The sequence below is a fragment of the Furipterus horrens genome, unplaced genomic scaffold (assembly GCF_987537825.1).
Source record: "Furipterus horrens unplaced genomic scaffold, mFurHor1.1.pri manual_scaffold_11, whole genome shotgun sequence".
NCBI classification, from domain to species: domain Eukaryota; kingdom Metazoa; phylum Chordata; class Mammalia; order Chiroptera; family Furipteridae; genus Furipterus; species Furipterus horrens.
In genome coordinates this window covers 12,389,673-12,411,367 of record NW_028327181.1, presented here as the reverse complement: position 1 = coordinate 12,411,367, position 21,695 = coordinate 12,389,673, and the positions used below count along the sequence as shown (strand labels likewise).

At 45.4% G+C, this 21,695-nt stretch overlaps 1 protein-coding gene across 3 annotated transcripts in view; it reads right to left on the bottom strand.

Annotated features, from left to right (window-relative positions):
• GRK3 (G protein-coupled receptor kinase 3) overlaps positions 1 to 21,695 on the bottom strand; it is a 103,438-nt gene that overhangs the window by 7,347 nt on the left and 74,396 nt on the right. For all 3 annotated transcript variants that reach the window (XM_090257684.1, XM_090257685.1, XM_090257686.1), the window contains 8 exons: positions 20,604 to 20,682; positions 18,376 to 18,506; positions 15,884 to 15,978; positions 13,677 to 13,784; positions 6,796 to 6,862; positions 6,216 to 6,316; positions 4,331 to 4,397; positions 3,239 to 3,334 (listed from right to left, as the gene is read on the bottom strand). In XM_090257684.1, the coding sequence (XP_090113810.1) occupies positions 3,239 to 3,334; positions 4,331 to 4,397; positions 6,216 to 6,316; positions 6,796 to 6,862; positions 13,677 to 13,784; positions 15,884 to 15,978; positions 18,376 to 18,506; positions 20,604 to 20,682 (744 nt within the window). The remainder of the gene's footprint in view (positions 1 to 3,238; positions 3,335 to 4,330; positions 4,398 to 6,215; positions 6,317 to 6,795; positions 6,863 to 13,676; positions 13,785 to 15,883; positions 15,979 to 18,375; positions 18,507 to 20,603; positions 20,683 to 21,695) is intronic.

Sequence of the window (21,695 nt, the reverse complement as noted above, 5' to 3'; positions counted from 1 at the left end):
GCAGCTAATCCAAATTTAACAGTGTTGTCAAATGTCTAAGCATAAAGTTCAAGATACATGGAGAGTTTAGGCAACGAAGCCTTTAAGAGGAGCTGTAATAAAAATTACACTTAGTGATTGCGTTTTTTTTCCAAACTTACTCAGATTATTTTTTTTAATATTTATTTGTTTGTTTATTTATTTATTTTTAGAGAGAGGGAAAAGGAGAAAGAGAGGGAGAGAAACATCACCGTGTGGTTGCCTCTCACTCGCGCCCCCAACTGGGGACCTGACATGCAACCTAGTCGTGTGCCCTGACTGGGAATCAAACCAGCAACACTTGACTTGCAGGCCGATGCTCAATCCACTGAGCCACAGCAGCCAGGGCTTCAAATTTCTTTATTCCTCTCCCTAAGTGAGGCTGTGCACTGAAGGTGGGTCAAGAAATGGTCTTATGCGTCAGAGCCGCAGTTTTGGGACAGAAAGGCGAGGGGGCCCCTGGAGAGAAAACAGCACGTGTCCTTCAAAAGCGCAAGTCCCTGCGTGAACTTGATTTGCTCGCTCCTCTGCCAGAGAGTTACGTACAGATGGTCTTCAGCCTAAGATGGTTGGACTTAGTGAATTTTTGACTTTAAGCTGGTGGGAAAGTGATACGCATTCAGGAAAACCATGTTTCACATTTTGAAGTTTGGTCTTTTCCAGAGCAAGGGGTATGCGGTACCACTCTCTCTGTGACGCTGGGCAGCAGCAGCGAGACCATTTTGTCCAGCTGCAGGCTGATGGAAGTATTCTGAGCACGCTGAAGGCAGACTGAGCCAAGCTATGAGGTTCGGCAGGTTAGGGATGTTCAGTGCGTCTTCAGTTGACGATATTTTCAGCTTGCCATTGAGTGTACTGGGATGTAACCCACTGTACATCTAGGAGCATCTATACTGGACAGATATGTAACAGGGACGTTATTCTGAAGGCAAAGGAAGGGCAAGCAAGGGGGAGGCATTGGCCCCCACGCCTTGAGCAAATCAGGGAAACCCCAGAAGAACGTGCATCTAGGGCCCAGTCTAGAGTGTTCGCCACCTTCTCTTACTGACCTATGACCATCATGTGTTGGTTTTAAGGTCACTTTGATTCACAGAGCTTTTCTTCTTTCAGTTTTCTTCAGATGTCCAACCCAGGCCCACAGCTAAAATCCCCGGTGATTCTGAGTATGCATGCTAGAGATGCGCGTGTACCTACGTGAGCACGTGTGAGTGCGTGTGCGTGCATGTGTGTGTGTGTGTGTGTGTGTATGTGTGTGCTGGGCTGCTGGAACACCACGGCTGGGGATTAGAGAGACTGACACAGACTCTGAAGAGTCTGGCAGAAGTGAAAACACTCCTTTCCAAAGTAGCTGTCCTGAAAGAATCAACTCTGCTTTATATACAAAACCCATTCCGCCTCCTCTGATTTCAAAAAGCCTTGATCTAGGTGCCCTGCGCTGTGCTGTTAAAAATGACAAAGAAGAACATTCATATTTATTTGTGAGCATTTACAAAAAATTACGTATCATTTGGGATGCTTTCTAAAGATAAGAATAGACAATTTCTTAAAACGCAGCCCCCCGCCGGACTAGGCCATCCTGGGCCTGCAACCGGCCCCTCACGTCCAGCTGTAGCCCAGCCACACGCCCCTTCCCGCTGTCAGTGTGCTCGTCAGGAAGGGACCGGCGTGAGCATCGTTACGCGCCGGGAGGCTGAGCCGGGCAACGTCATTTACGCTCAGAGAATCCTGGCGATGAAACGCAAAGCTCACGGGGTTACTTGGCCAATAAGCGCAGCTCTGAGCCCAGTCTGACTCCAAAGCCCAGGTCATAGTTTATGAAGTTTAACGTATGAGAAACTCTTTCTAACATCGAAACATTTGCGGGCTCCCACATCAGAGCCGTGTTCTTTTCAGCACCCCGTGATGGAAGGTGGTGTACCCGATGACACAACTCTGTTGTGACAGCAGAATGCCTTTTAAGAGACTCTGTAAATGGACTGCTCGCAAAGCACTGCTGTAGACCGGTACGTACATGCCTGGCTCGTACTGTCTGTCCAGGACCCGAAAGATGCCTCGTGGAGCACATGTCCAGTCACTGGTCACACAGCTGTCACCCACGAGAGCCACTACTCCAGACCACAGAAGCGGCCTTGACCTTCTCCACATCCCTGTCACCCAACCTCCCGCTCCTGGGCAGCTGGTCCCATGAACACCCCAATGGCCTTTACCACTCAGCACCTCCTCTCCTAACAGCGACTGTCACCCCCTGCCCGGTTCCCGCCACACCTGGCCTCCTCGTGCTGCTCTCACTGGCTGCTTCCTTCCCAGCAGCCTTCACGCCCTCCTCCAGCACTTATCCGCCCCTCTGGGCCCATATGCCGTCTGGTTCCAGTTCTGTGTCTCTCTAGTCCCAGCCCCCGCTAGGCCCTGGCGTTTCTCTTGTCTGTCTTTGACCTGGACCCGGCTGGTGTGTGTGTGTTAACAGTGCTGCAAGCCTTCTGGGGAGGTGGGGGGAGCTACCGAGTAGGAAGAATCGAAAAACCGAGGGGCTTACATAACAAGGGTATAAATGCAGGCAGCTGGGAGGAGACGGGGAGCAGCCAGGAGGGCGTGGGAGAGCCCAGGAAGCGGGGGCAGTGGGGGCGGACAAGAGCGTGACATGTATTGAGACACGCTGACTTTGCGTCCCAAAGAGGGTGATTTTCTCTCATGACTCACCGTCTCTTAATTCTATCTTGTCTACTTGGGAAAATAATAATATGAATAAAAGTTTGAAAAATGCAGAGGATTATATTAAAAAACAGTGATTATTTCACTTCTGATTGACAAAGGCAACATGATTCATGCTGGTTGCTCCTTTCATCGTGATACAGAGAGATCTAAACTCTTGGTAGAATTAAGAGGACTGGCTCTTGCGCATGAGGAGATGTATGTTTGTTTCTTCCTGCTTCCTATACATTCGAGTTCTTTTTCCATCGCGAATATATCCGAATCAATAAAAATCTGACCATTCCGCAGTTTATCATACATAAAGTTATTAGCCCCCCCAAAAGTTTTCTGAGTTTCTAATTGAGGTCCTTGATGTCTACGTTCTTCAAATATGTAGATGGTCATGTGTAAGTTACCTCCCACAAATGGGCCAATACTAAAACAGCCACAAAGTTTGATTTCTACTAAAAAAAAAAAAAAAAAAAATTCCCCTGCACTTCAAATAAACTGCAAGCAAACCTCACACGTGTACCTTGATGCCTTTGGTGTCCTCTTCATCAAATGAGCCAATGTCAAAGGCGTCAGCGGCGTTGACTTCTCCCCGGGGAGGGATCAAGGGTGGAGGGTACTAGAAGGCCCAGAGAAATAAGGCTCAGTTACCAGGTGACCCGCCGCCCGCCCGACCACTCCGTACAGAGGACACAGCCTGCTGTTCTGCACAACCGCAGTGCAGCTCCCAGGAAGCACGCCCCGTCTCACAGAGGAGCTTCTGCACTCAGTGGCCCCAAAGGAAGGCCTCAGATGTTAGATAAATTTAAGAGGGAAAAAAAAAGACTCACGTCCAAAGTGTTAAATAATTATTAAGTGTAATGAAAGGCTCAAGACTGCACATCCTCCCGGCTCACCTTTCAGAAAGCACATTTGCTCAGGTGACGCGGGACCACGTTTCACTTGCTGGGACCTTAAAGTTCAGCGGGGCAGACTGAGCGCGTCACACCCCGCGAGGCCCCAAGGCTGATGCTAACGGAACCAGAGCTGGAGCTCTAACTCTGACCAGGCAGGGCTCACAAGTCCCTATTCCTCCACAGTCTGAGCTCATGTAAACACGAGTCCAAAGCTGATAATCAACATTTAAAAAAAAAAATACCTTTAATTTGGGGTGTTTTCCTGTATCAATGAGAATAAAAATATCTTAAAATAAGGAAAGGGAATTATGCTGATATACTACCATGTGAATTCTTAAATTATGTGGCACTGGTCTAGAGAGCATATGTAAGTTTACAACAAATGTTTCCTGTATGTTTTTGTATCAAAAAATATAAAAATACAGTCGCATATTGAGATAAGAAGTCAAGAAGATGAGCTAAAGCTAGAGCAGTCTTGATTACATGGACATCTGAATTAGCCAGATAACAGCTCCATCTCACCATCTGTTAATTTATACAGAAGATATTTTCACAGTGTTTACACCAGGGAAATGAAAAAGCAGCAGCCAGTGGCCCCCGAGGGCGTCTGCCTCCTAGCCACACCTGGACAGGAGCTGGGGGTGGCGGGGGCCCCTGGGGACAGGCCCAGGAAGCAGACACGGGGAGCGTGGGAGCAGCGGGGGTCCCGCAGGCAGTACCTTCTGTAAGTAGACGTGCTGCCAGTCGACGCCTTTGAAGAAGCTGTGCTCCTTTACTTCCTGCGCGCTGCGGGGAGAGACGCACAGCAGTGGTGAGCACGCGTCTGGAAATGTAAGAAATGTCCCGCAGAAACGGTCTCCTATTAGGAGCACAGGGGAGCAGCTATTTCCAGTTCCTTAAGAGAGCGAGTAAAAAGTACTTCCTTCAAAGCAACACAGGAAAACACTGTGATGTTTTTGTGGTTTTTTTAATTTTTAATTTTATTTTTTTTGATTTTAGAGAGAGGAAGGGAAGAAGAAAGAGAGGGAGAGAAACATCCACTGGTTGGTTGCCTTTTGCACAAGCCAGCAGCCCAGGCATGTGCCCTGACCAGGAATCAAAGCGGTGACCTTTTGGTTTGCAGGACAATGCCCAACCCACCGAGCCACACTGGCTGGGAACATGTGTGGATGTTTAGAAATACTGCATGCCAAAGGTAGGAAGATGATCCCACGTGATAATTTATTTGGAACATTAATTTCAGTTTGGGAGTTTTCACAGATTATATACTTAATTTTCTGTAATCATGAGAACAAATTTAAATAAGAATTAAAGAGAGCTACACACTAGAGAGATTTATAGCACTGTCTTTGAGTCACAATAGATAAAATGATAGAAATACGAAGCACCAAATGTTTATTTTGAAACAAATTATAACCCTAACAGAATCGTGAAGGCCCCGTGCAGCAGGGGCGGCGGCGTCTTTGCCTGCAGAGGGGATGCTGTGCATACATCACATACAAACTTAAGGTTCCTTACCAGGAGATGTAGAAACCATGTAATGAACACACTTCTGTTGCCTTGTGGTGTGAACACTACTTCTTCATTTGCGACTTTTAAAAGCGGCTGATGTGCAAAGCATAAAGGTTGGTAATGGTTACAGACTAGGGAGTAAACGTCACCAAGTTGACAAATGTAAAAACAAAATTAATGACAAAAACTAGTCGGGGGGAGAGAAGACAACAAAGAAAGGCCGGAACGCCAAAATCTTCGTTTATAAAGTGGGGACTCGAGACACCTTCTAACGGAGGGAACAAGGCGCAGCTGGCTAAGTACAGGATTTAAAGCTACGATGGTTAAGCACGAGAGGAACCAAAAAGTGTTTCAATTATTGGGAGAAGGTGGTAGAAACAGAAGGCTACGTAGAAGGTAATAAGTGAGCTAAATCTTCATCTATGGAATTGGAAATTTCTGAAATTAATAAATATGCATATTTAGCTACCTATATAATATACATATAATATGTAGATATAACATGTATACACATGCTACTCTAAAATACACACGCACACATATGACATATACATATATAACGTACTGTCAAAAGCTGTTTCTTATGCAAAGCCAGCCTGAGGGGGGAGAAATACGGGAAAGATCTGTGTTAAGTCTCCTATAAGCTTCCCAGGTAGTCCTGGGTTTTTTTCCTGTTTTTTCTTGGGGGGGGGGGTGAGGAGTTGGGGGGCAGGTAGGCAATGGATAGAAAGCATGTATGAGATGGCAGTCAGTCACCTATACAGTAGAGAAAATAAGTGAGAACCTGACCAGAATATTAAATTGCCAGTTACAAACACAATCAATACTAAAACTTAACCAGATCAACTGTGTAACGTCAGAATTCATGTTTCCACCACCGACGTGATCAATTTTTAGAGTTAAAAAGTTAGCAACTCCTTCAACTTGTTAATTATAAAACACATAAAACAATATACATATTTCTCATGTGGTTTCCACACCCTAGAATCGAAACGGGAGATTTTTATGGACTAGGAAGGAATTTGGATACACACTGAAAACGACCCTTTGCTTTCCAGGTAAAGAAGCTGAGAGGCAGAAACGCCAGCCTACCCGCCTCCGTGGCAGCCCAGCCGCTTGCTAACTTCTCGCTGGAGCAAACCCTCCAGAAGGGACTTCAGCTCAGGGGAGAAGGTGTCTGGAAGTTCCACATTCTGGGGGGGGGAAGAGATCACAATTTCAAAAGTGCATTCATGGAAAACATGCCTTTGCACCCACCCAGAGTTAAAGACCATTTCTTAGGTAAGGGTCGTGTCAAAAATTACAGATGCGTCACAAATTAGTATTTCCTCTTAAGAAACAAAGTGTTGGCTAAATCATGTTCGAAGTCAATCCACAGGCTGGGGCGGGTGAGGAAAGAAGTATCAGAAGGTCTCCTCGCTTTTCTGCATCTCAGTAATTTTCCCTTTTGTTTGCTTTCTTTAGTCTTGTTCTTGATTTTCTGTATCTTTTTCTTACTGATTGACAGCAAATCTGGATTTTTGCCTCAGCGTCTATTTCCATGATTTTTTTTTTCTTTTTTGAGATTCTTTTAGGCGTTGTGCCTTCGGTTACTTATTTTAAGAAAGCAGCATTTTACACTGGTTGTAATGGAAACATGAACTTGAATAAAAACAGTTTTTAACGTCCTTACCACGGTGAGCGTCATGCGGTCTATCTCGTGCTTATCTTTGGTTTTATGTTGTCTGAAAGGGCTGTGGCTGTGGAAATAAGAGACGCTCTGTTACAACAGGGTATCCACTCACGGAGCACATACCACTGACTCATATTTGGGTAAAGTGCTGGGTCCTGTCCCTGCTCATTCGAAACTATAGGGGTATAGAGGCCGTCCCCGTAGGTCACTTCCAGACAGCGAACTGGTGGTCAGGTGTGTTAGGTCCCGGGAGAGCTGCCCGATCCTCTCGGCACTAGAACACACTTTAGCAAACATATTCCAAGTGAGAATCCAAAATACCATCAGAAAAATAATTAGCCAACAGGTGGATAGTCAGGAAAGTGAAAGCCATTTATACATTTATACATGTCACCTAGGTGTCCGAGATCATAACTTTTACATATATATTTTTAAGAAAAATGGTTATTTGTCCCTCAAACAACTCAAGAAACTGCGGTCACATCAAAACACCAGCCAAGAGAAACACATGTCCCCTCTAGAAACCAGCAGCTTTAAGCAGCACATCCCTTCAGTGATAACAGAGATGACCCAGAGTTCTGAGGCTCTCCACTCACTGTTTACTTGTGGTGACCCCAGTCTCATTAGTCAGACAGCCTGGCTTCAAGGTGTGCCCTGGCGGTGCACGGGCTGTGAGCCACTCACGGAAACCTTCGGGGCTGATTTCTGCATCTACAAAAGGGCGTAACGCCACGCACTTCACAGAGAGGGTGACGGGGACACCCAACACACTGTCTAAGCTGGTCGTGAAGGCGGTGGCAGTAACCAGTCAGTATCCACTAAGGAAACCACTTGTGAAATTAATAAAGATGAGTCGTACTTCATAAAGTGAGTGTCTGCTTGATAAATTCTGTAGAACAAATTATTCTTACTCTTTCCCACGTTTTTAAAACACTGAAGAAGCTGGTTTTTAAAGGAAATCTTAGCTGTAAGAGAGACTGGGTAACATGCAAATTAGAAAACCATGGCCTCATTTACTTTTTATTTGAAAATTCTAAAAGGGGTATATATTATTAACTTTTCTTCCAGCAAGACAAGCCTGTACATACCTATAAAGCATACGTAACACAACCTGAGGGGAGACTTTATGTAAAATATTTTAAAGCTGACTCTGTAAAGTGATTCGAATGTTGAACACACAAATCAACAGGATTTAGAAAAAAAACTAGAATGCCACTTATCTTTGCACTGCCACTTACTGTGAGTGACCGGGCCATCCTACTGCATTATTAAGTTATGCGCTGAGTCATCTCTTGAGGAGGTTATTACATTTCAGAGCATTTATTATCTTAAATATTTTAATTTTCATTTTGTACAAGAGAGGGCACTCTCTCGCTTTATTTTCTTTCTTATTATGCAATAAAATACAAAGTAATTTCCATCTCTTAAAAGCACTAATTTGGAAGTATAAATCTCAACAAGGAGAATGAGTACCAAGCAAACATATGCTAAACTTTGAAATTCATTTTGATTGGAAATATTGTTTTTACCCTAATTGATTCCAAGGACAGAAAGGTAAGATTACTGCATTTGAAAAGCAAATAGGATATAACAGCAAACAATACTGATCTGTTATTTATGAGATACTATAATGTAAAAAAACACTAGCATCATTCTTTTATGCAAAATGCATAGAGGTATTAACAAGTTCATGGATCAAGAGAAAAGGAATAGAAGTTCACTGTTAAATCTTACTAAAATGTTGGCCTTTCTGCTCGACATAGCTGTTTCCACCAAGTTCCTGAACGTGTGGAAGGGACTGTGTGGCGGTCTCTGCCACCCTGCAAGCGAGCCCTTGTGGCGCAGCTCCATGCGCGGCGCCAGGGGACCCCACTCGGGCCCTGGACCCGCACACTTGCCTGCCCCCCGACACTGGAAGGAAAGGGCTGCCCCCGGGCCCTTGCAGAGAAGGGCTGCTGTGTTCCGACAGAAACGCTCTGTGCTAAATTTAAAATGTCTTGCATGAGTCCAGAGGGAAGCTTGCAAGGGAACTGGGGTCAGAGTTAGCAAGTGCCAAAAACGTCGCCAGCACATGGGCCCGGTCACTACAAACCCTGCGTTACAGATACAGCTCTCCCATGTCCGATGCGAGAAGAAATGGTCGGAAACGCACTTTGGCTTTTCAATTCTATGCTGAGGGATTGAGAAAGCTTGGTCTTTCCAGTGAAAATCTTGATGCACATCTGTTTCCAATGTATTCTGATTATTCTTTGTGAACAAAACCAAGGATTTGGTTTCTATTTTGGAAGATGTTAAAGAAAACCTCCAATAGTAATGATCGCCATTCAGAGCGAGCACATGGTGCTCACAGCTCCTGCATGGTCACAGCTGTTCCCCGATGCGCCCACGGGCCTGTCAACAGCTTCCAGGGCGAGCCAAGCTCCTGCAGTGGCACACGCTGCTTTCTGACCACACCAGGCAGTGCTGCGGGAGCACAAGGCACATGGCAGTGGTCACACGGCGCTTTTGAATTACAGACAGAGTGAGAGAGCTGCCAAGTTACCGCAAACACGTTGGGAAATCATTCAAAATATGATAAATGATGGGGACACACAAACACACACACACACATGGACGTGAACTATATTCACAGTGAAACAATGAGTTCAAAAATAATACCTTGATCATTACAAGTGACTGAACACTTACATCAAAAATTAATTTTAGAATACCAAAAAGATTGCATGTTACATGCATTTTGAACCTAAGCTAATAGCTGCCACAATATCTATAAACATTCCTTTTCTTCCTCCACATGGAACAAACTCAATACCCTCAGGCAGAGCTCAGCTCTCCCCAGACCACCGCCTGGGCTCCCTCCCTGCATCGGACACCTCTGGGGAGAAACAATGGTTACGAGCTTGAGATCAGCCTACTGTCACATTGATTCTTTCCGTAAGAGACATCTGTACCCACGTTGAGGATCGTTGTGGCAATTCCACGTTTGCAACGTGGCCACATTTTCATGCTTAGATGCTCTTAAGAATCTGACGAAGGCACCTCCCGTGGAAGGGGTGGCCGCCCCCAAACGCATGGCCTCCGGATGGCTCGGTCCATCACTGTGAGTCCAGGGGTGCAGACATGCTCTCAAGCCTGGACAACTTCCTCACGTTCAGGCTCCTTTCCCTCCTGCCCTGGGGTATTCTTCCAGGGAGTCAAGTCAGAACTCAAGTGGGACACACTGGTCCGTGCAGGAAATCCTCAACCACAGAAACCCGACGCGAGCAGACCCTGGGTGACCACGGCTTGCACCTGACAGCACCGGCGTGAGAAGAGGGCAAGGTCTCAGCTGCCCATCCTCAGTGCTGTTAGCCTCTCGGGCTGGTGCCGCGGGGGCTGTCCTGGGCATTAGCAGCATCCCTGGCCTCTGCCCGCGAGGTGCCAGGGTAGCCCCTCCCAAGCTGTGACAACCAAAACCGTCTCCAGGCGTTGCTACGCATCCCCAGGACTGAGCATGAGCACTGGGTAGTGGCTGGCGCAGCGTCTGGCTCACTCCCTGAGGATGGGCACTGGGCTGCCATGTGAGCGCCAGGGTACAGAGCGATGGGCTGCTCCCCACGCCTGGGCCCAGGGCCCCCCACCCCCTCCTGCTCTGCCTGAGTTGGTGTCCGAGGCCCCCTGTATAGGACGCTCTATACCTATTCTGGAGGTTTTCCCACTTGCCACTTTGTGAGAAAGCAGGACACGTGACATAATCTTTTCGTTTACGAGGGAGGGACGGGGGCTCCCGGGCACAGTCCCGCCTCTTGCAGACCTCATCAGAGCACTTGGCTTCTGAAGGGCCCTCAGCAAACATCAGCTTAGGTAGGACCACTGACATTTTACACCCACTGATTTCGGTAACGGTATCGCCACCTTCCCAATCACCTCGAATCAGAACCACCAGCTCTATCTTAAACTCCTTCCACATCCAAGTGTCCATTGAAAACAAAACAAGAACCACAATCACTGCAGCTCTGTGGGCTTAACGACAACATCATTAAGGCACTGGTGGCCCTTCTGGCCCCAGGACAGGTGCTGGCCACGCGCTCCTCGCCTTTTGCCTAGGTTCCTACCCACGCGCCCTGTCCCTGTCCCTCCAATGCTCCACGCTGAACAAGAACTTGACCGTGTCCCTCCTTTGTTTCAAAGCCTTCAGTCTCTGGGGCGTCAAGAACGAAGCCCCGACCCCAAAGCATGGGGTTCTAGGCTCGCCCCAGTCCTGACCCAATCTTCCCACCTCCTCTCCCAACCCATCCTGCTGTCCTGACAAAGAGCTGACCCACGGCTCACAGGCCACTGATGGGAAAGGCACCCTGCTCCACACTGTCCCCTCCCCACAGAAGACAGGTCTAATCCCCAAGTTGTCCTGCTGCCACCCTATCTTCAAAGCCTACGTCACCGTCACATACATCTGCATGACGCCGGCCACCCCTTCCCAAGTAGAACTGGCAATCCCACACCTGCGCTGCTCCGGGCCCACGGCTACTAGGGAAGTCAGCACAGCCCGTCTGGCTCCCAATCCCGGTGTGTAAATCTATCTACTCTCCTGCAAGGGCCTTAAGGACTGTATGTGGCTTCCTTCCTGCCCTCCCTCCTTCTTTCCCTCCCTTCCTTTCCCCATAGCATCAAGCACAGTCTTGCATGTTGTAGGTACTCAATAAATGCTTACTAAATTTAATTTAAAATCAATTGAGTCAGAAAATATTTCCCTGCTCTTTGGTTTTAGGGCCACATCCTTTCCGGTGAATGGCTTTTGAATGATAGACTGGCATTAGATCATAAATCCTAGTGAGGAAGATTCATGGAACCCAATCCATTGTACACTGGAAGGATTCTTTCCATTCCCGGTTCCGCAGATGATCACCAGACAAGTGACAGGGAGCCTGTTATCTGTGAGGTGGGACACATCTTCATTAGGCAGCTCAAAGGCTTGAAAGGATGTCCTTATGCCAACCTGCAATCCTTGCCCATCCTTAGAGTGCCCGCCCTCTGGAGCTGCAAAGCTTCCCTTCCACCCCGTCAAGACCCTGGGCCTTCCAAGAGCTGGAGCGAACTGCTATGGCTCCCTTACTACTATCCCAGCTCCTTCAACCCTCCCCTGTCAGCCATGGCTTCCAGCTCTCTCTCTTCTCATCCACCCATCCCATCCTCAGGACCAACCTCTGGATGTCTTCCTGGCAGTCAAGACTCTTCTGACAGGAGCCGCACTGAACAGGTTTCAACCAAGCCTGACCAAGGACTTCACAAAGGAACGCATACCTTCCAATTCAACTCTCCAAACTTGAGCTATGACCAAATGAGACTGAATTCACTTTGTTAACCACAAGTCAGCGTTATTTAGCCAAACCCTCGGTCCTGTTAAAGTAACGGTAAGGCCAGAACATCCCTAATATAAATGCATAGACATTATGATAAGCAGACTAGCAATATTAAGCAAAATAAAGAAGTTGGAAAAGCCCTAACACCAGGTTTTTGTAGGTTTCCCTGTATGGTTTTACTGTGGGTTTTTGAATCATGAATTAACGCGTTCAGCAGTTGAGCTGCTTTGCAGTTTTTATCATGTTAAACTTCTCCTAAGTGTGGATTCTGTATCTCTAACTTCACCTCCAGTAGAGACCCAAGCAAAGACCCTAGAGAGTCTGCATGCAGTCACCAGGCCCGCGTGACTCCCTGGGTTGGGAGGATGTCTTGTGTGGAAGTGACTTTCTCTGGGTAGCCTCACAGAAGCTCTCTAATTAGGTCAGCTAGCCTGATGACATGAATTAAGGCCATCCAGGCTCCACAAATACAATAATTCAATTCAGGACCAACAAGACCTGACTCTCTAAGCAATAATGCAATTTTAGTTCCCAAGCGAACAGGGTGAGCAGAGAGCAACTGGATTATCTGAGTCCTGGGGAGGCAGCAAGGGTGCTCGGAGCCAAGTTTGGGGGTAAGTCATAAAACCCACCCTCTTTCCAGGATGTGCTAAATGTAATAAGAATACGCAATGCTGCTCGATGAAGCTTTCCAATGGAAAAGTGAGACGCTGAGCAGAATACCAGCCGCGCATGCTTATAGGAGAAAGCAGCAGAGGGAAAAGCTGCACGAGGAGAGTTTAATGTAAAGAGCCTTTTATCTTTTTGTTAATGAAGAATAAGCAAAACTACATTTTGAAGACTTAAACTCTCTATGAAAATTGGCTAAAAGTTCTTAAAATTAAGGCAATACTAACAATGTTTAAATGGTCAGCATGAGAAGGCATTTGGAGGGTGCTCTCATTTCATCCTCCTTCCACTGTTCTTGCTAGTTTAGGGCTAACGGTCAAATATAACACAAATTAATAAAACACAAAATGACACAGTTTCATTTTTGGGTTTTAAAAACAAACTAATGGCAGCATGATTACAAATAAAGGCACACTTTGAAATGGCTTCATTTCGGGTCTCCATCCACTTCTGTAACCGTCCAAATGCCCTAAGCTCGTAAGACAGTCATGAGTAATTAATTTCTAGGAAAAAAATATCCTATGCTCTTCAATTATGCACATTTTAAACACACTCTCAAGCAAGGCAGATCAGTGGAAATATTTCAAAGCAGTCTTATTTTGTTTTTAAATTAAAAATATTTTTTTTGAAGCAGCCTTATTTTAGAGTTAAGTCTGTTCTAATCCCTACATGGTATGGAACAAAAATACCAAACCATAAGCTTTTGTCTACACCTTTGTGGCAGGAGCCAGGGCCATCGTTTCGGTCAGTATGTGGCTTAGGATCACTGCGCGACCCTAAATAATATCAGGGCCTGATGAAGCCTACATGCCCTTGATGTTGACCCAGGAGCACGGCCCGGTGACGGCACCAGGGAGGAAGCATCTCACTCACCCTCTCAGGAGCTTGAACAGCATGCAGCCCAGGGAGAACCAGTCAGCACTGCTGTCGTACGCTGTCCCCTTCTGCAGCACCTCGGGAGCCATGTACCCATGGGTGCCACTGGGGAGAAGACAGGGCACGTGCGTTATCAGAATATGTCCACCTTAGAAAATATTAACAGCTAATCAAGAGGTTCTGGCAGTGTTCCTTAAATGGTAAACAAGGGACAGGGGACCGCGGAGCTTCCATACAAAAATGATTCATCCAACACCCAATGGGGAAACTTCTTCTGTCCTCATTAGCACAGGAATTAATATAAATAAATTACCATGCAAAATAAATATGAAAACCAGCCCACTGTCCAGGAGGTGAAATCTGACTCCCAGTAGCCCCTTCTCCGCAACAGCTATGAAGGACTACAGGTCTGCTGCTCGATCGAGAGCGCTTGTGAGGAGCTGTGTGGGACTGGGGGACGCAGCGGGAAGAAGAGGCGGCTGCACTGCAGTGCCGGGGACCTCGACGGGGTGGGCACGGCCACTCCTGTGGACCTGCACTCACGCATGCTAAGCCAGAGCTACTTCCTTGGAGCTGGACTGAATCAGATTTCAATTCTGGACACACAATGCGCCAGATATGTGACCTTGTTCAAATTACTTAATTTTCCTCACTATCACCACATAAACATGGAAACCAACCTTCCCAATCCTATCCCTTCACAGATGCTGCTCAAATACTGAGAATGGCCCACCTTTCTGAACTGAAACGTAAGTTACAGCAAAAGTAGGGGAGGCTCTATAAGGAAATAAATAACTCATATCTGAAAGTTAATTGCGCTGGAAGATTAACTCCTGTGAGCTCTTGGATCTATATGTAGCTGTACTTTTCTAAATTGAACATATTAGCAAACCAAATAGCTGAGGCATTACAAATTCAAAAGACTCTTAAAAACATCTGATGAACTCCCTGGGAGAAGCTCACAAGACCACGGGTTCTGGCCTAATAATTGTAAGGTGCTATCCAAAAGCTAATACTTTTATCACCATATCCCAGATTCTGCAGAAAAAGAGAAGCCTGTTTACAGAAATGATGCTGTTCACCGTTAACATATGGTTACAGCTTGAAAAGGCAAGTCTGATTTAACACTGCCCCTCAGAATGTAATGCATTGCAGGACTGTTTTACTTCCAGGCCACAGAAGGAGGGTCTGTGGTTTCTCTTCTGAATGAAACGAGCCTCCTGGGAGTTTCTCCGTGACCATTCAACACAAAGATGAGTGCTAGCTCAAGAGGTGTAATAAAACATAATTTTAAAAGAATGATTTATTTAAAAAGAAAATAATACAGCGAAAGTCGTCTGCTCGTCCATGAACGACACACCTGTCCCTGCTCTCCACCCTGGTAGACAGATAACGAAGTAACAGAAATGAAAACCCGCATGGATTCCATTCTGCGCCTGCAGAGCCCTGGGACATTCCTGCTGGCGTTTTAACAATTCAGGTTCAAAGGAGTCCTCGGGCCAGTGTCAACACGCTCTGATTGAGCACGGTCACCGCGGGACGCAGTTCAGGGTCCAGCGAGGGGCCAGGTGCTGGCAGATGTCCCTCTGCCTGGTCCATCAGAGGACTGATAGAATTCTCAAATCTAACAACACGACTTGTATTAAAAGCTTGAACTGCAAGGAGATGGTTTGTTTGTTTTTCTAATTAAAAAATATTCCTAATTTCTCTAGAAAAGAAAAAAGCTATTTTGAAAAGGAAGGACAAAGATGGAGAGAGAAGCCGGAGCCCTGGCCATCCTCGGTGAGGTCTATGCCGCTGCCTCTGCACGTGGCAGAGACTTTTTCCTCTCTCCTTAGCACAGCTCTCAGAGATCTATTATCACCTCTACTTTGCAGATGGAGACACCGAGGTCCAACAGGTAAAATGCCTGACCCAGGCTCACAGAGCCAGCAGGGACCCAGGGGTGCTGCCGAGGCCCCTCTGCCCCACAGCCCACCCAGTCCCTCGCAGTTACATGGGGTTCGTCCATGCTCCGTGGCTCTGACTTCCTCTCCCACCTCACTGGGTATGGGCTCTTCCCTGACCCGGAATTACCACAGAATGAAAATCACTGCTGGCAGGACAAAATTGGGGGGTGGGGGGTCACACGACCAGGTCGGGGTCTAAGTAAATGAGTTGCGTTACAGAAACACAGTGAACTGGGTCATCGACATGCTACTCACACACTCGCATGCGGCTTCTTTTTGGAAAAATCACAGGCGAGACCGAGATCTGATATCCTAACATGTCCGTACTCGTCCAAGAGGATATTTGCTGGCTAAAGAGAAAGAGAAGATGATCTTCAAGAGGTCCCCCAATGTCACAGAGGCTTGGAGAACTTCTGAAACTATAAGCACTTGGGATCGTATCAGTTTATCATCGTTTCCTCCTAAACACGAGTTCCAGCTTCACGTTATGACAACCACTAGGGCAAGAACAGTCTATCTTGCGTTACCTTCAGCAGAAGAGCAGGAATGGCAGAAGCCAAGGTTCCGCTGCTTAGAAAGTGAAACACAGGGCAGGTGAGAGGGGAGGGCTGAGACCACAGTGAAAAAGCATGTTCTTGTCACTGCGTTCCAGCCAGGACCGCGTGCCCTCGACAAAGAGAAGGAGCCACCGGCTTCGTGGCTTCTGTAAACTGTAACGATTTCTGAGCAGCACGGAACAGAAAGGGATCCTGCAAGAAGGTACTGACACTGACCTAAGAAATCAAAATATGCGATAGTGCCACACCGGTCCCGATCAATGTTATTTCTGTTTGCTGGTGCCTGATCAACACAGGGCCCTACCAAATATCCAAATATAATTTTGACCACAACCCAGATGAAATGTGCCCATTCAGATTAGATTTAGTCAGCATAATCATGAAAAACAAAGCTCCTCTCCCTAATATACATTGAATTACAGTCATCTTAATATTTTTCTGCTGGAGAACAACTATTGTTTGGCTTGAAATAAAAATAATGGCATGGTATTACAAAAATGGGGCATGAATAATCATGAGTGACTAGAATTAAGTTGGAATAGAAATTAAATAATACCACTGCCTACTAAATAGCTTAGAAAACAAAACTACAGCATGAAGATAATTAGAAACCGGTTACAGATTCAAATTAAAATTTATTACAATAGTACTTTATGGGCCTTCAGCATATATTTTATTCTTCTGCACAGCTCACATGAGGGAATAAAATGTCATGAGCCAACCAGTGTCTAATTATTTCTAATTCGATGAAAATAACTTTTTCTTCTCTATGCTCATGGGAAAACTAAAGGGATAATTCTTTAACTTTGAAGAAAGCATTAAAATTTATGAAGTATTTTGTGAAAAAGATAATATGCTCAAAAATAAAATATTTTAAGAGTCTCGGAGGTAACCGTAAAAAGCAAATCAAAACACGTTTGCTCCGTGGAGGGAAGAACGTCATCTGTACCCTTCGTTGGTTACCTTTGGTTCCTTCCAGAAGGAATCGGAGACAGGAGGCAAACACAGTCTCCTAGAGCGCCCGCATCCCACTGGGAAATTGTGGCTGCTACCCCTTGCTTCTTGCTGTTACCGACACGTTTATCGATGGGCAGAATCACCTCTACAAGGCACGTGGCCCTCTGCCTCTCTCCCCGTCTTCAGCTGCTGACCAGATGCCGTCACCACAGCTGTACTGAGCGACCCCGAGCCCTTGTTAAGGCAGCACCCAGGACCCAGCGCCACCGCCTGGGGTGGGAAAACTCAGAACAGACTTATCTGACTCTTTCAACTCCAGTGAGATTTGCAACATTTGTTTATTTAGGTACGTAATCCCCCTCCGCCCCTCTCCCAAGTCAGCGACCACCAACTTGTGCTTCTGTATCGATGGGCCTGTTTGTTTATTCATTGGTTTTGTTTGTTAAGACTCCATATATGAGTGAAATCCTACTGTATCTGTCTTTCTCTCTCTGACCGATTTCACCTACTGCCCTTTGGGGCCATCCATGTTGGCGCAAATGGCAAGATTTTGTTCTTTTTCACTTTATTTTCTATTTAGTATTATTATTTTTATCTACTTGCTTCCCAACTTCAGTGAGATTTTTAAAGAAAAGAAGAACAGAAGCCCAGGCATGGCACTCTGGGGTTATGTAGTTGGGGGATCTAAAAATCCACCTATTTGTGGTTTTTCAGGTGATCTCAACTCAACGTGAAGCTCTGGCGGCGGCCGTTGGGGGAAGTTCTGCAGGCCGACCCGCCGTGCCCCAGACTGGCTGTGACTCAGCCGTTCTCTGTCTTGCTTTACCAGTGAGTCCCAGGAGGCGCATGTTCTCTGCTTATTATCTTTGCACATCCCCAGTTCTAACCCAGCGCCAGGACTGAATCACTGGTTTAGTGAACATTAACTGAGTTAGAATTAACTGAGAAATGAGCAACACCAAAAGGACTCCTACCCTGCTTTTCCTGAAATAACCGACTGAGATATTTGAGTGCATAAGCTGCACCAGGCACGGCAGCAGCCCCAAGGTGACAGGGGCGACTAGGACAGAGCTTAGATCTGGAAGAGACCCACAGCACAGAGATGACCACTCCTCTGGGCCGAGACAAGGACCACGTCAGGCCACAACACAGGGCCAGGGCATGTCTGGAGGGCCGTGACCACACGCCTCCCACGCAGACCTAGGGAACAACGGGTCTGCCCCACGGCCTTACCTTCAGATCTCTGTACACAACAAACCGATTGTGCATGTGCTCCAGCCCCAGGATGATCTCAGTGGCATAAAACCGCATCTCCTTCTCCGAAAACACCCCGTGTTGTGAGAGGTGATAGTGCAAATCGCCCCCTGGAATTGGAGATGCAGAATTTCATTCACAAATTGTTGTCATTCTAACTAGTTAGGACATAGAAGAATGCTGCTTTGTCTGTCGGCCTCTTTGATTTCTGCAGTTTGACAAGACACTTTAACATTAAAGAGAAAACATAAACACCAAGGAGACTTAAATGCAGCAATGGCATTTGCAGATCGGCAGCACAGCTCCCAGACACACCCCCCAGGGCAGGGGGGAGCCGCTCTTCTGCTCTGATTACTTAAATCCCCTCTAATAACTAACTCAACCTATACGTAGTCATCCAGTAGCTGTCTTAGCAATTGGCTCTGTGGACAATAAATAAACATAAAAAAATAAACTGATCATATTTGCTAGATATTTCATAAAGCAAATACAGTAAATTTTTTAAAATTTATTTTTCAATTACAGTTGACATACAACATCACATCAGTTTCAGGTGTACGACACAGTGGTTAGACATCGGCAGAACTTACAGAGTGACCACCGTGCTAAATCTCGCACCCGTCAAACACCATACAGTATTGCTGACTGCACTGCCTATGTCGTACTTCACATCCCTGTGACTGTTTTCATAACTGGCAATTTGTACTTCTCAATCCTTTCACCTTTTGCCCTCTAACCCTCCCCTCCCATCTGGTGACCAGAGTTTCTGTTTTGATTGTTTGTTTATTTTGTGTTTTAGATTCCACATGCCAGTGAAATCATATGGTATTTGTCTTCTCTACTTGTTTCAGTTAGCATAACACCCTCTAGGTCCATCTGTGTTATCACAAATTGGTAAGATTCCATTCTTTTTTATTGCTGAGCAATATTCCATTGTATATATGTAGCACATCATCTTTATCTAGTCATCTACTGATGGACACTTAGGATGCTTCGATATCTTGACAATTGTAAAAAAATATAGAGTAAATTTTTAACTGGTAAAATCTAGGTGGGGGTATTTGGGTGTCCCCAGAAAAGTTCTTTCAACATTGCTACATGTTTGAAATTTTTCATAATAAAATGTTGGAAAAGCAAATAATCACATGGCCTAAAGTTACAGTTAGAAAATGTCACCAACAGGGTAAGAGAATGATTGTATAAACTGTAAAGGAAAAGCTTCTATTGATCTACAAAAAGTTACTGTCTAACTTTACTGCCATGGATTTTATAGTATTGTATCTTCCCTTTCACATGCACACGTATCCCTATATAACCAGTATCACCAGATCAAGAGGTAAAAGATCTATCTCCAGCATCCCCAAAGGCTCCCCGATGCCCTTCCTGGTCGGCACCTAAGCTCCCAGCCCCCAGGAGCGAACGCCATGCTGACCTCTCTCACCAGCGACTGGTTTTGCCCGTTCTGACAGGCACACAAATAGAATCGTATAGAATACATGCCACTGTGTCTGGCTCCCTTTGATCATTATTATGTCTGTGAAATTCTTTCATGTTGTTGGACAGGTCCAGTCTTAAACACTCAAAACATAATAAAATTTCACATGAACTTCAAAAAAGGTATTTCACTTGTTGAACTGTATGCCTTTTTATTTCAGCTCTTGTTACTAAAAATACTTTCAGTATATACAATGTCACTTCCTAGTATTAGAAACTATTTTTCTAACTAAAACTTCTTCTGCGTTCTAAGGATTATCATTCATCCACAGTTTAAAAGAGCAATGTATAGAATATAGTTGATCTGGGCTAAAGACACAGAAAATGGGGCTAAAATCCTTCAAAGTTGGTTTTTAAATACATTTAACCTAGATTCTTATGAGACACTTCATTCCTAAAAGTTGAGGGCCGTAAAACAAGCTAATTAAAGATCTGAGCCAGCTGCATTCCAGAAAATCAAGTTTCACTGTAAGTATTATATGAAAATCTTTTCTAGAAAATGCCACTTCCTGGGGAAGGACTGGGAGGGCCAGAAGGAAACCATGGTCAACATCTGAAGATGAATTTTAACTAAAAACTGAAGAGTTAAAGGTTTCCTTAACCTCCGGGAGGAAACTGATTATCTGCAGGACCCACACTGCCCGCACTGCGCGCGGAGACTTAACATCGCAGCACGTCTCTCTGTGTGTTCAGACTTCCCAGGTTTTGCTTACCATTCATCAGATCCAAGATGAAGCAGAGTTTATCCGGAGTATGGAAGGCATAGGTCATACAGACAATGAAAGGACAATCCTAGAGTGAAAAAAAAGAAACAAAGATGTGTAAGAAAAACAAAAGCTTCCCTGAAAAGCACATCTACCACTGAACAGCCCCTGCAGATGTCTGCACCAGCGCCTCTGCCCTATGCACTGAGTGCAGATACCTCCATGGTGACTTGAACAGTCACAGGAAAATGAACTTGGTTCCATGACAAAAGGCATAGAGACACAGCATGGCTAAATGGAGCGGATGAACTAAAAGGTCCTCTCTCACCAGATTCAATCATGACTCTTTTATCTGCAACTTCAAAAGACTCAGATTCTACATAAAAATATTACTGCCTTGCTAGTCTTTTTGTTGTTCTACATTTTGCTTCTGGTAGGTCAAATATCCATTTCAATCTTCATTTTCAAAGTTGGAACAACCATACCACAGGATGTAAAAAGTTATCTGCATTATTATCTTGAAACACTGAGAATAAAAGTAAATTAAATTAGCTTTTGAAAGTGAAAAAATATACCAGGGTCAGGGACTAAATCACTCAGTTGTAACTCTGTCAATTTTCCCCAAATTAATCTATAGACTCCATGCAATCTTAATTAAAATTAAAATTGGCAAGCTGATTCCAAAATTTATATGGTAAAGGAGACAGAAAAACAAAGCTGGAAAATTCATAGTGCCAGGGATCGAGACTTATTATAAGGGAACAGTAATTCAGAGCGTGGTATTAACTCAAGGACACACAAATAGGCAATAGAATAGAACAGAGAATCCTGAGATAGACCCACTCATAAATGGTCAATTTATTTGTGATAAAGTGACAGAACAGAGGACAGGGAAAGATGACCTTTTCAATCAATGGTGCTGCAGCGATTGGATTTCTGTGCAATAAAACATGATCACCCCTACCTCATACCACACTGAAGTCCACTCTAGGTACATACAGATTTAAAGGTAAGACAATAAAGCTTCTAGAAGAAAACAAAAGAGTAGCTTCATGATCTTAGCGTAAGGAAAGATTTCTTCAACAGGTCACAAAAAAGCAT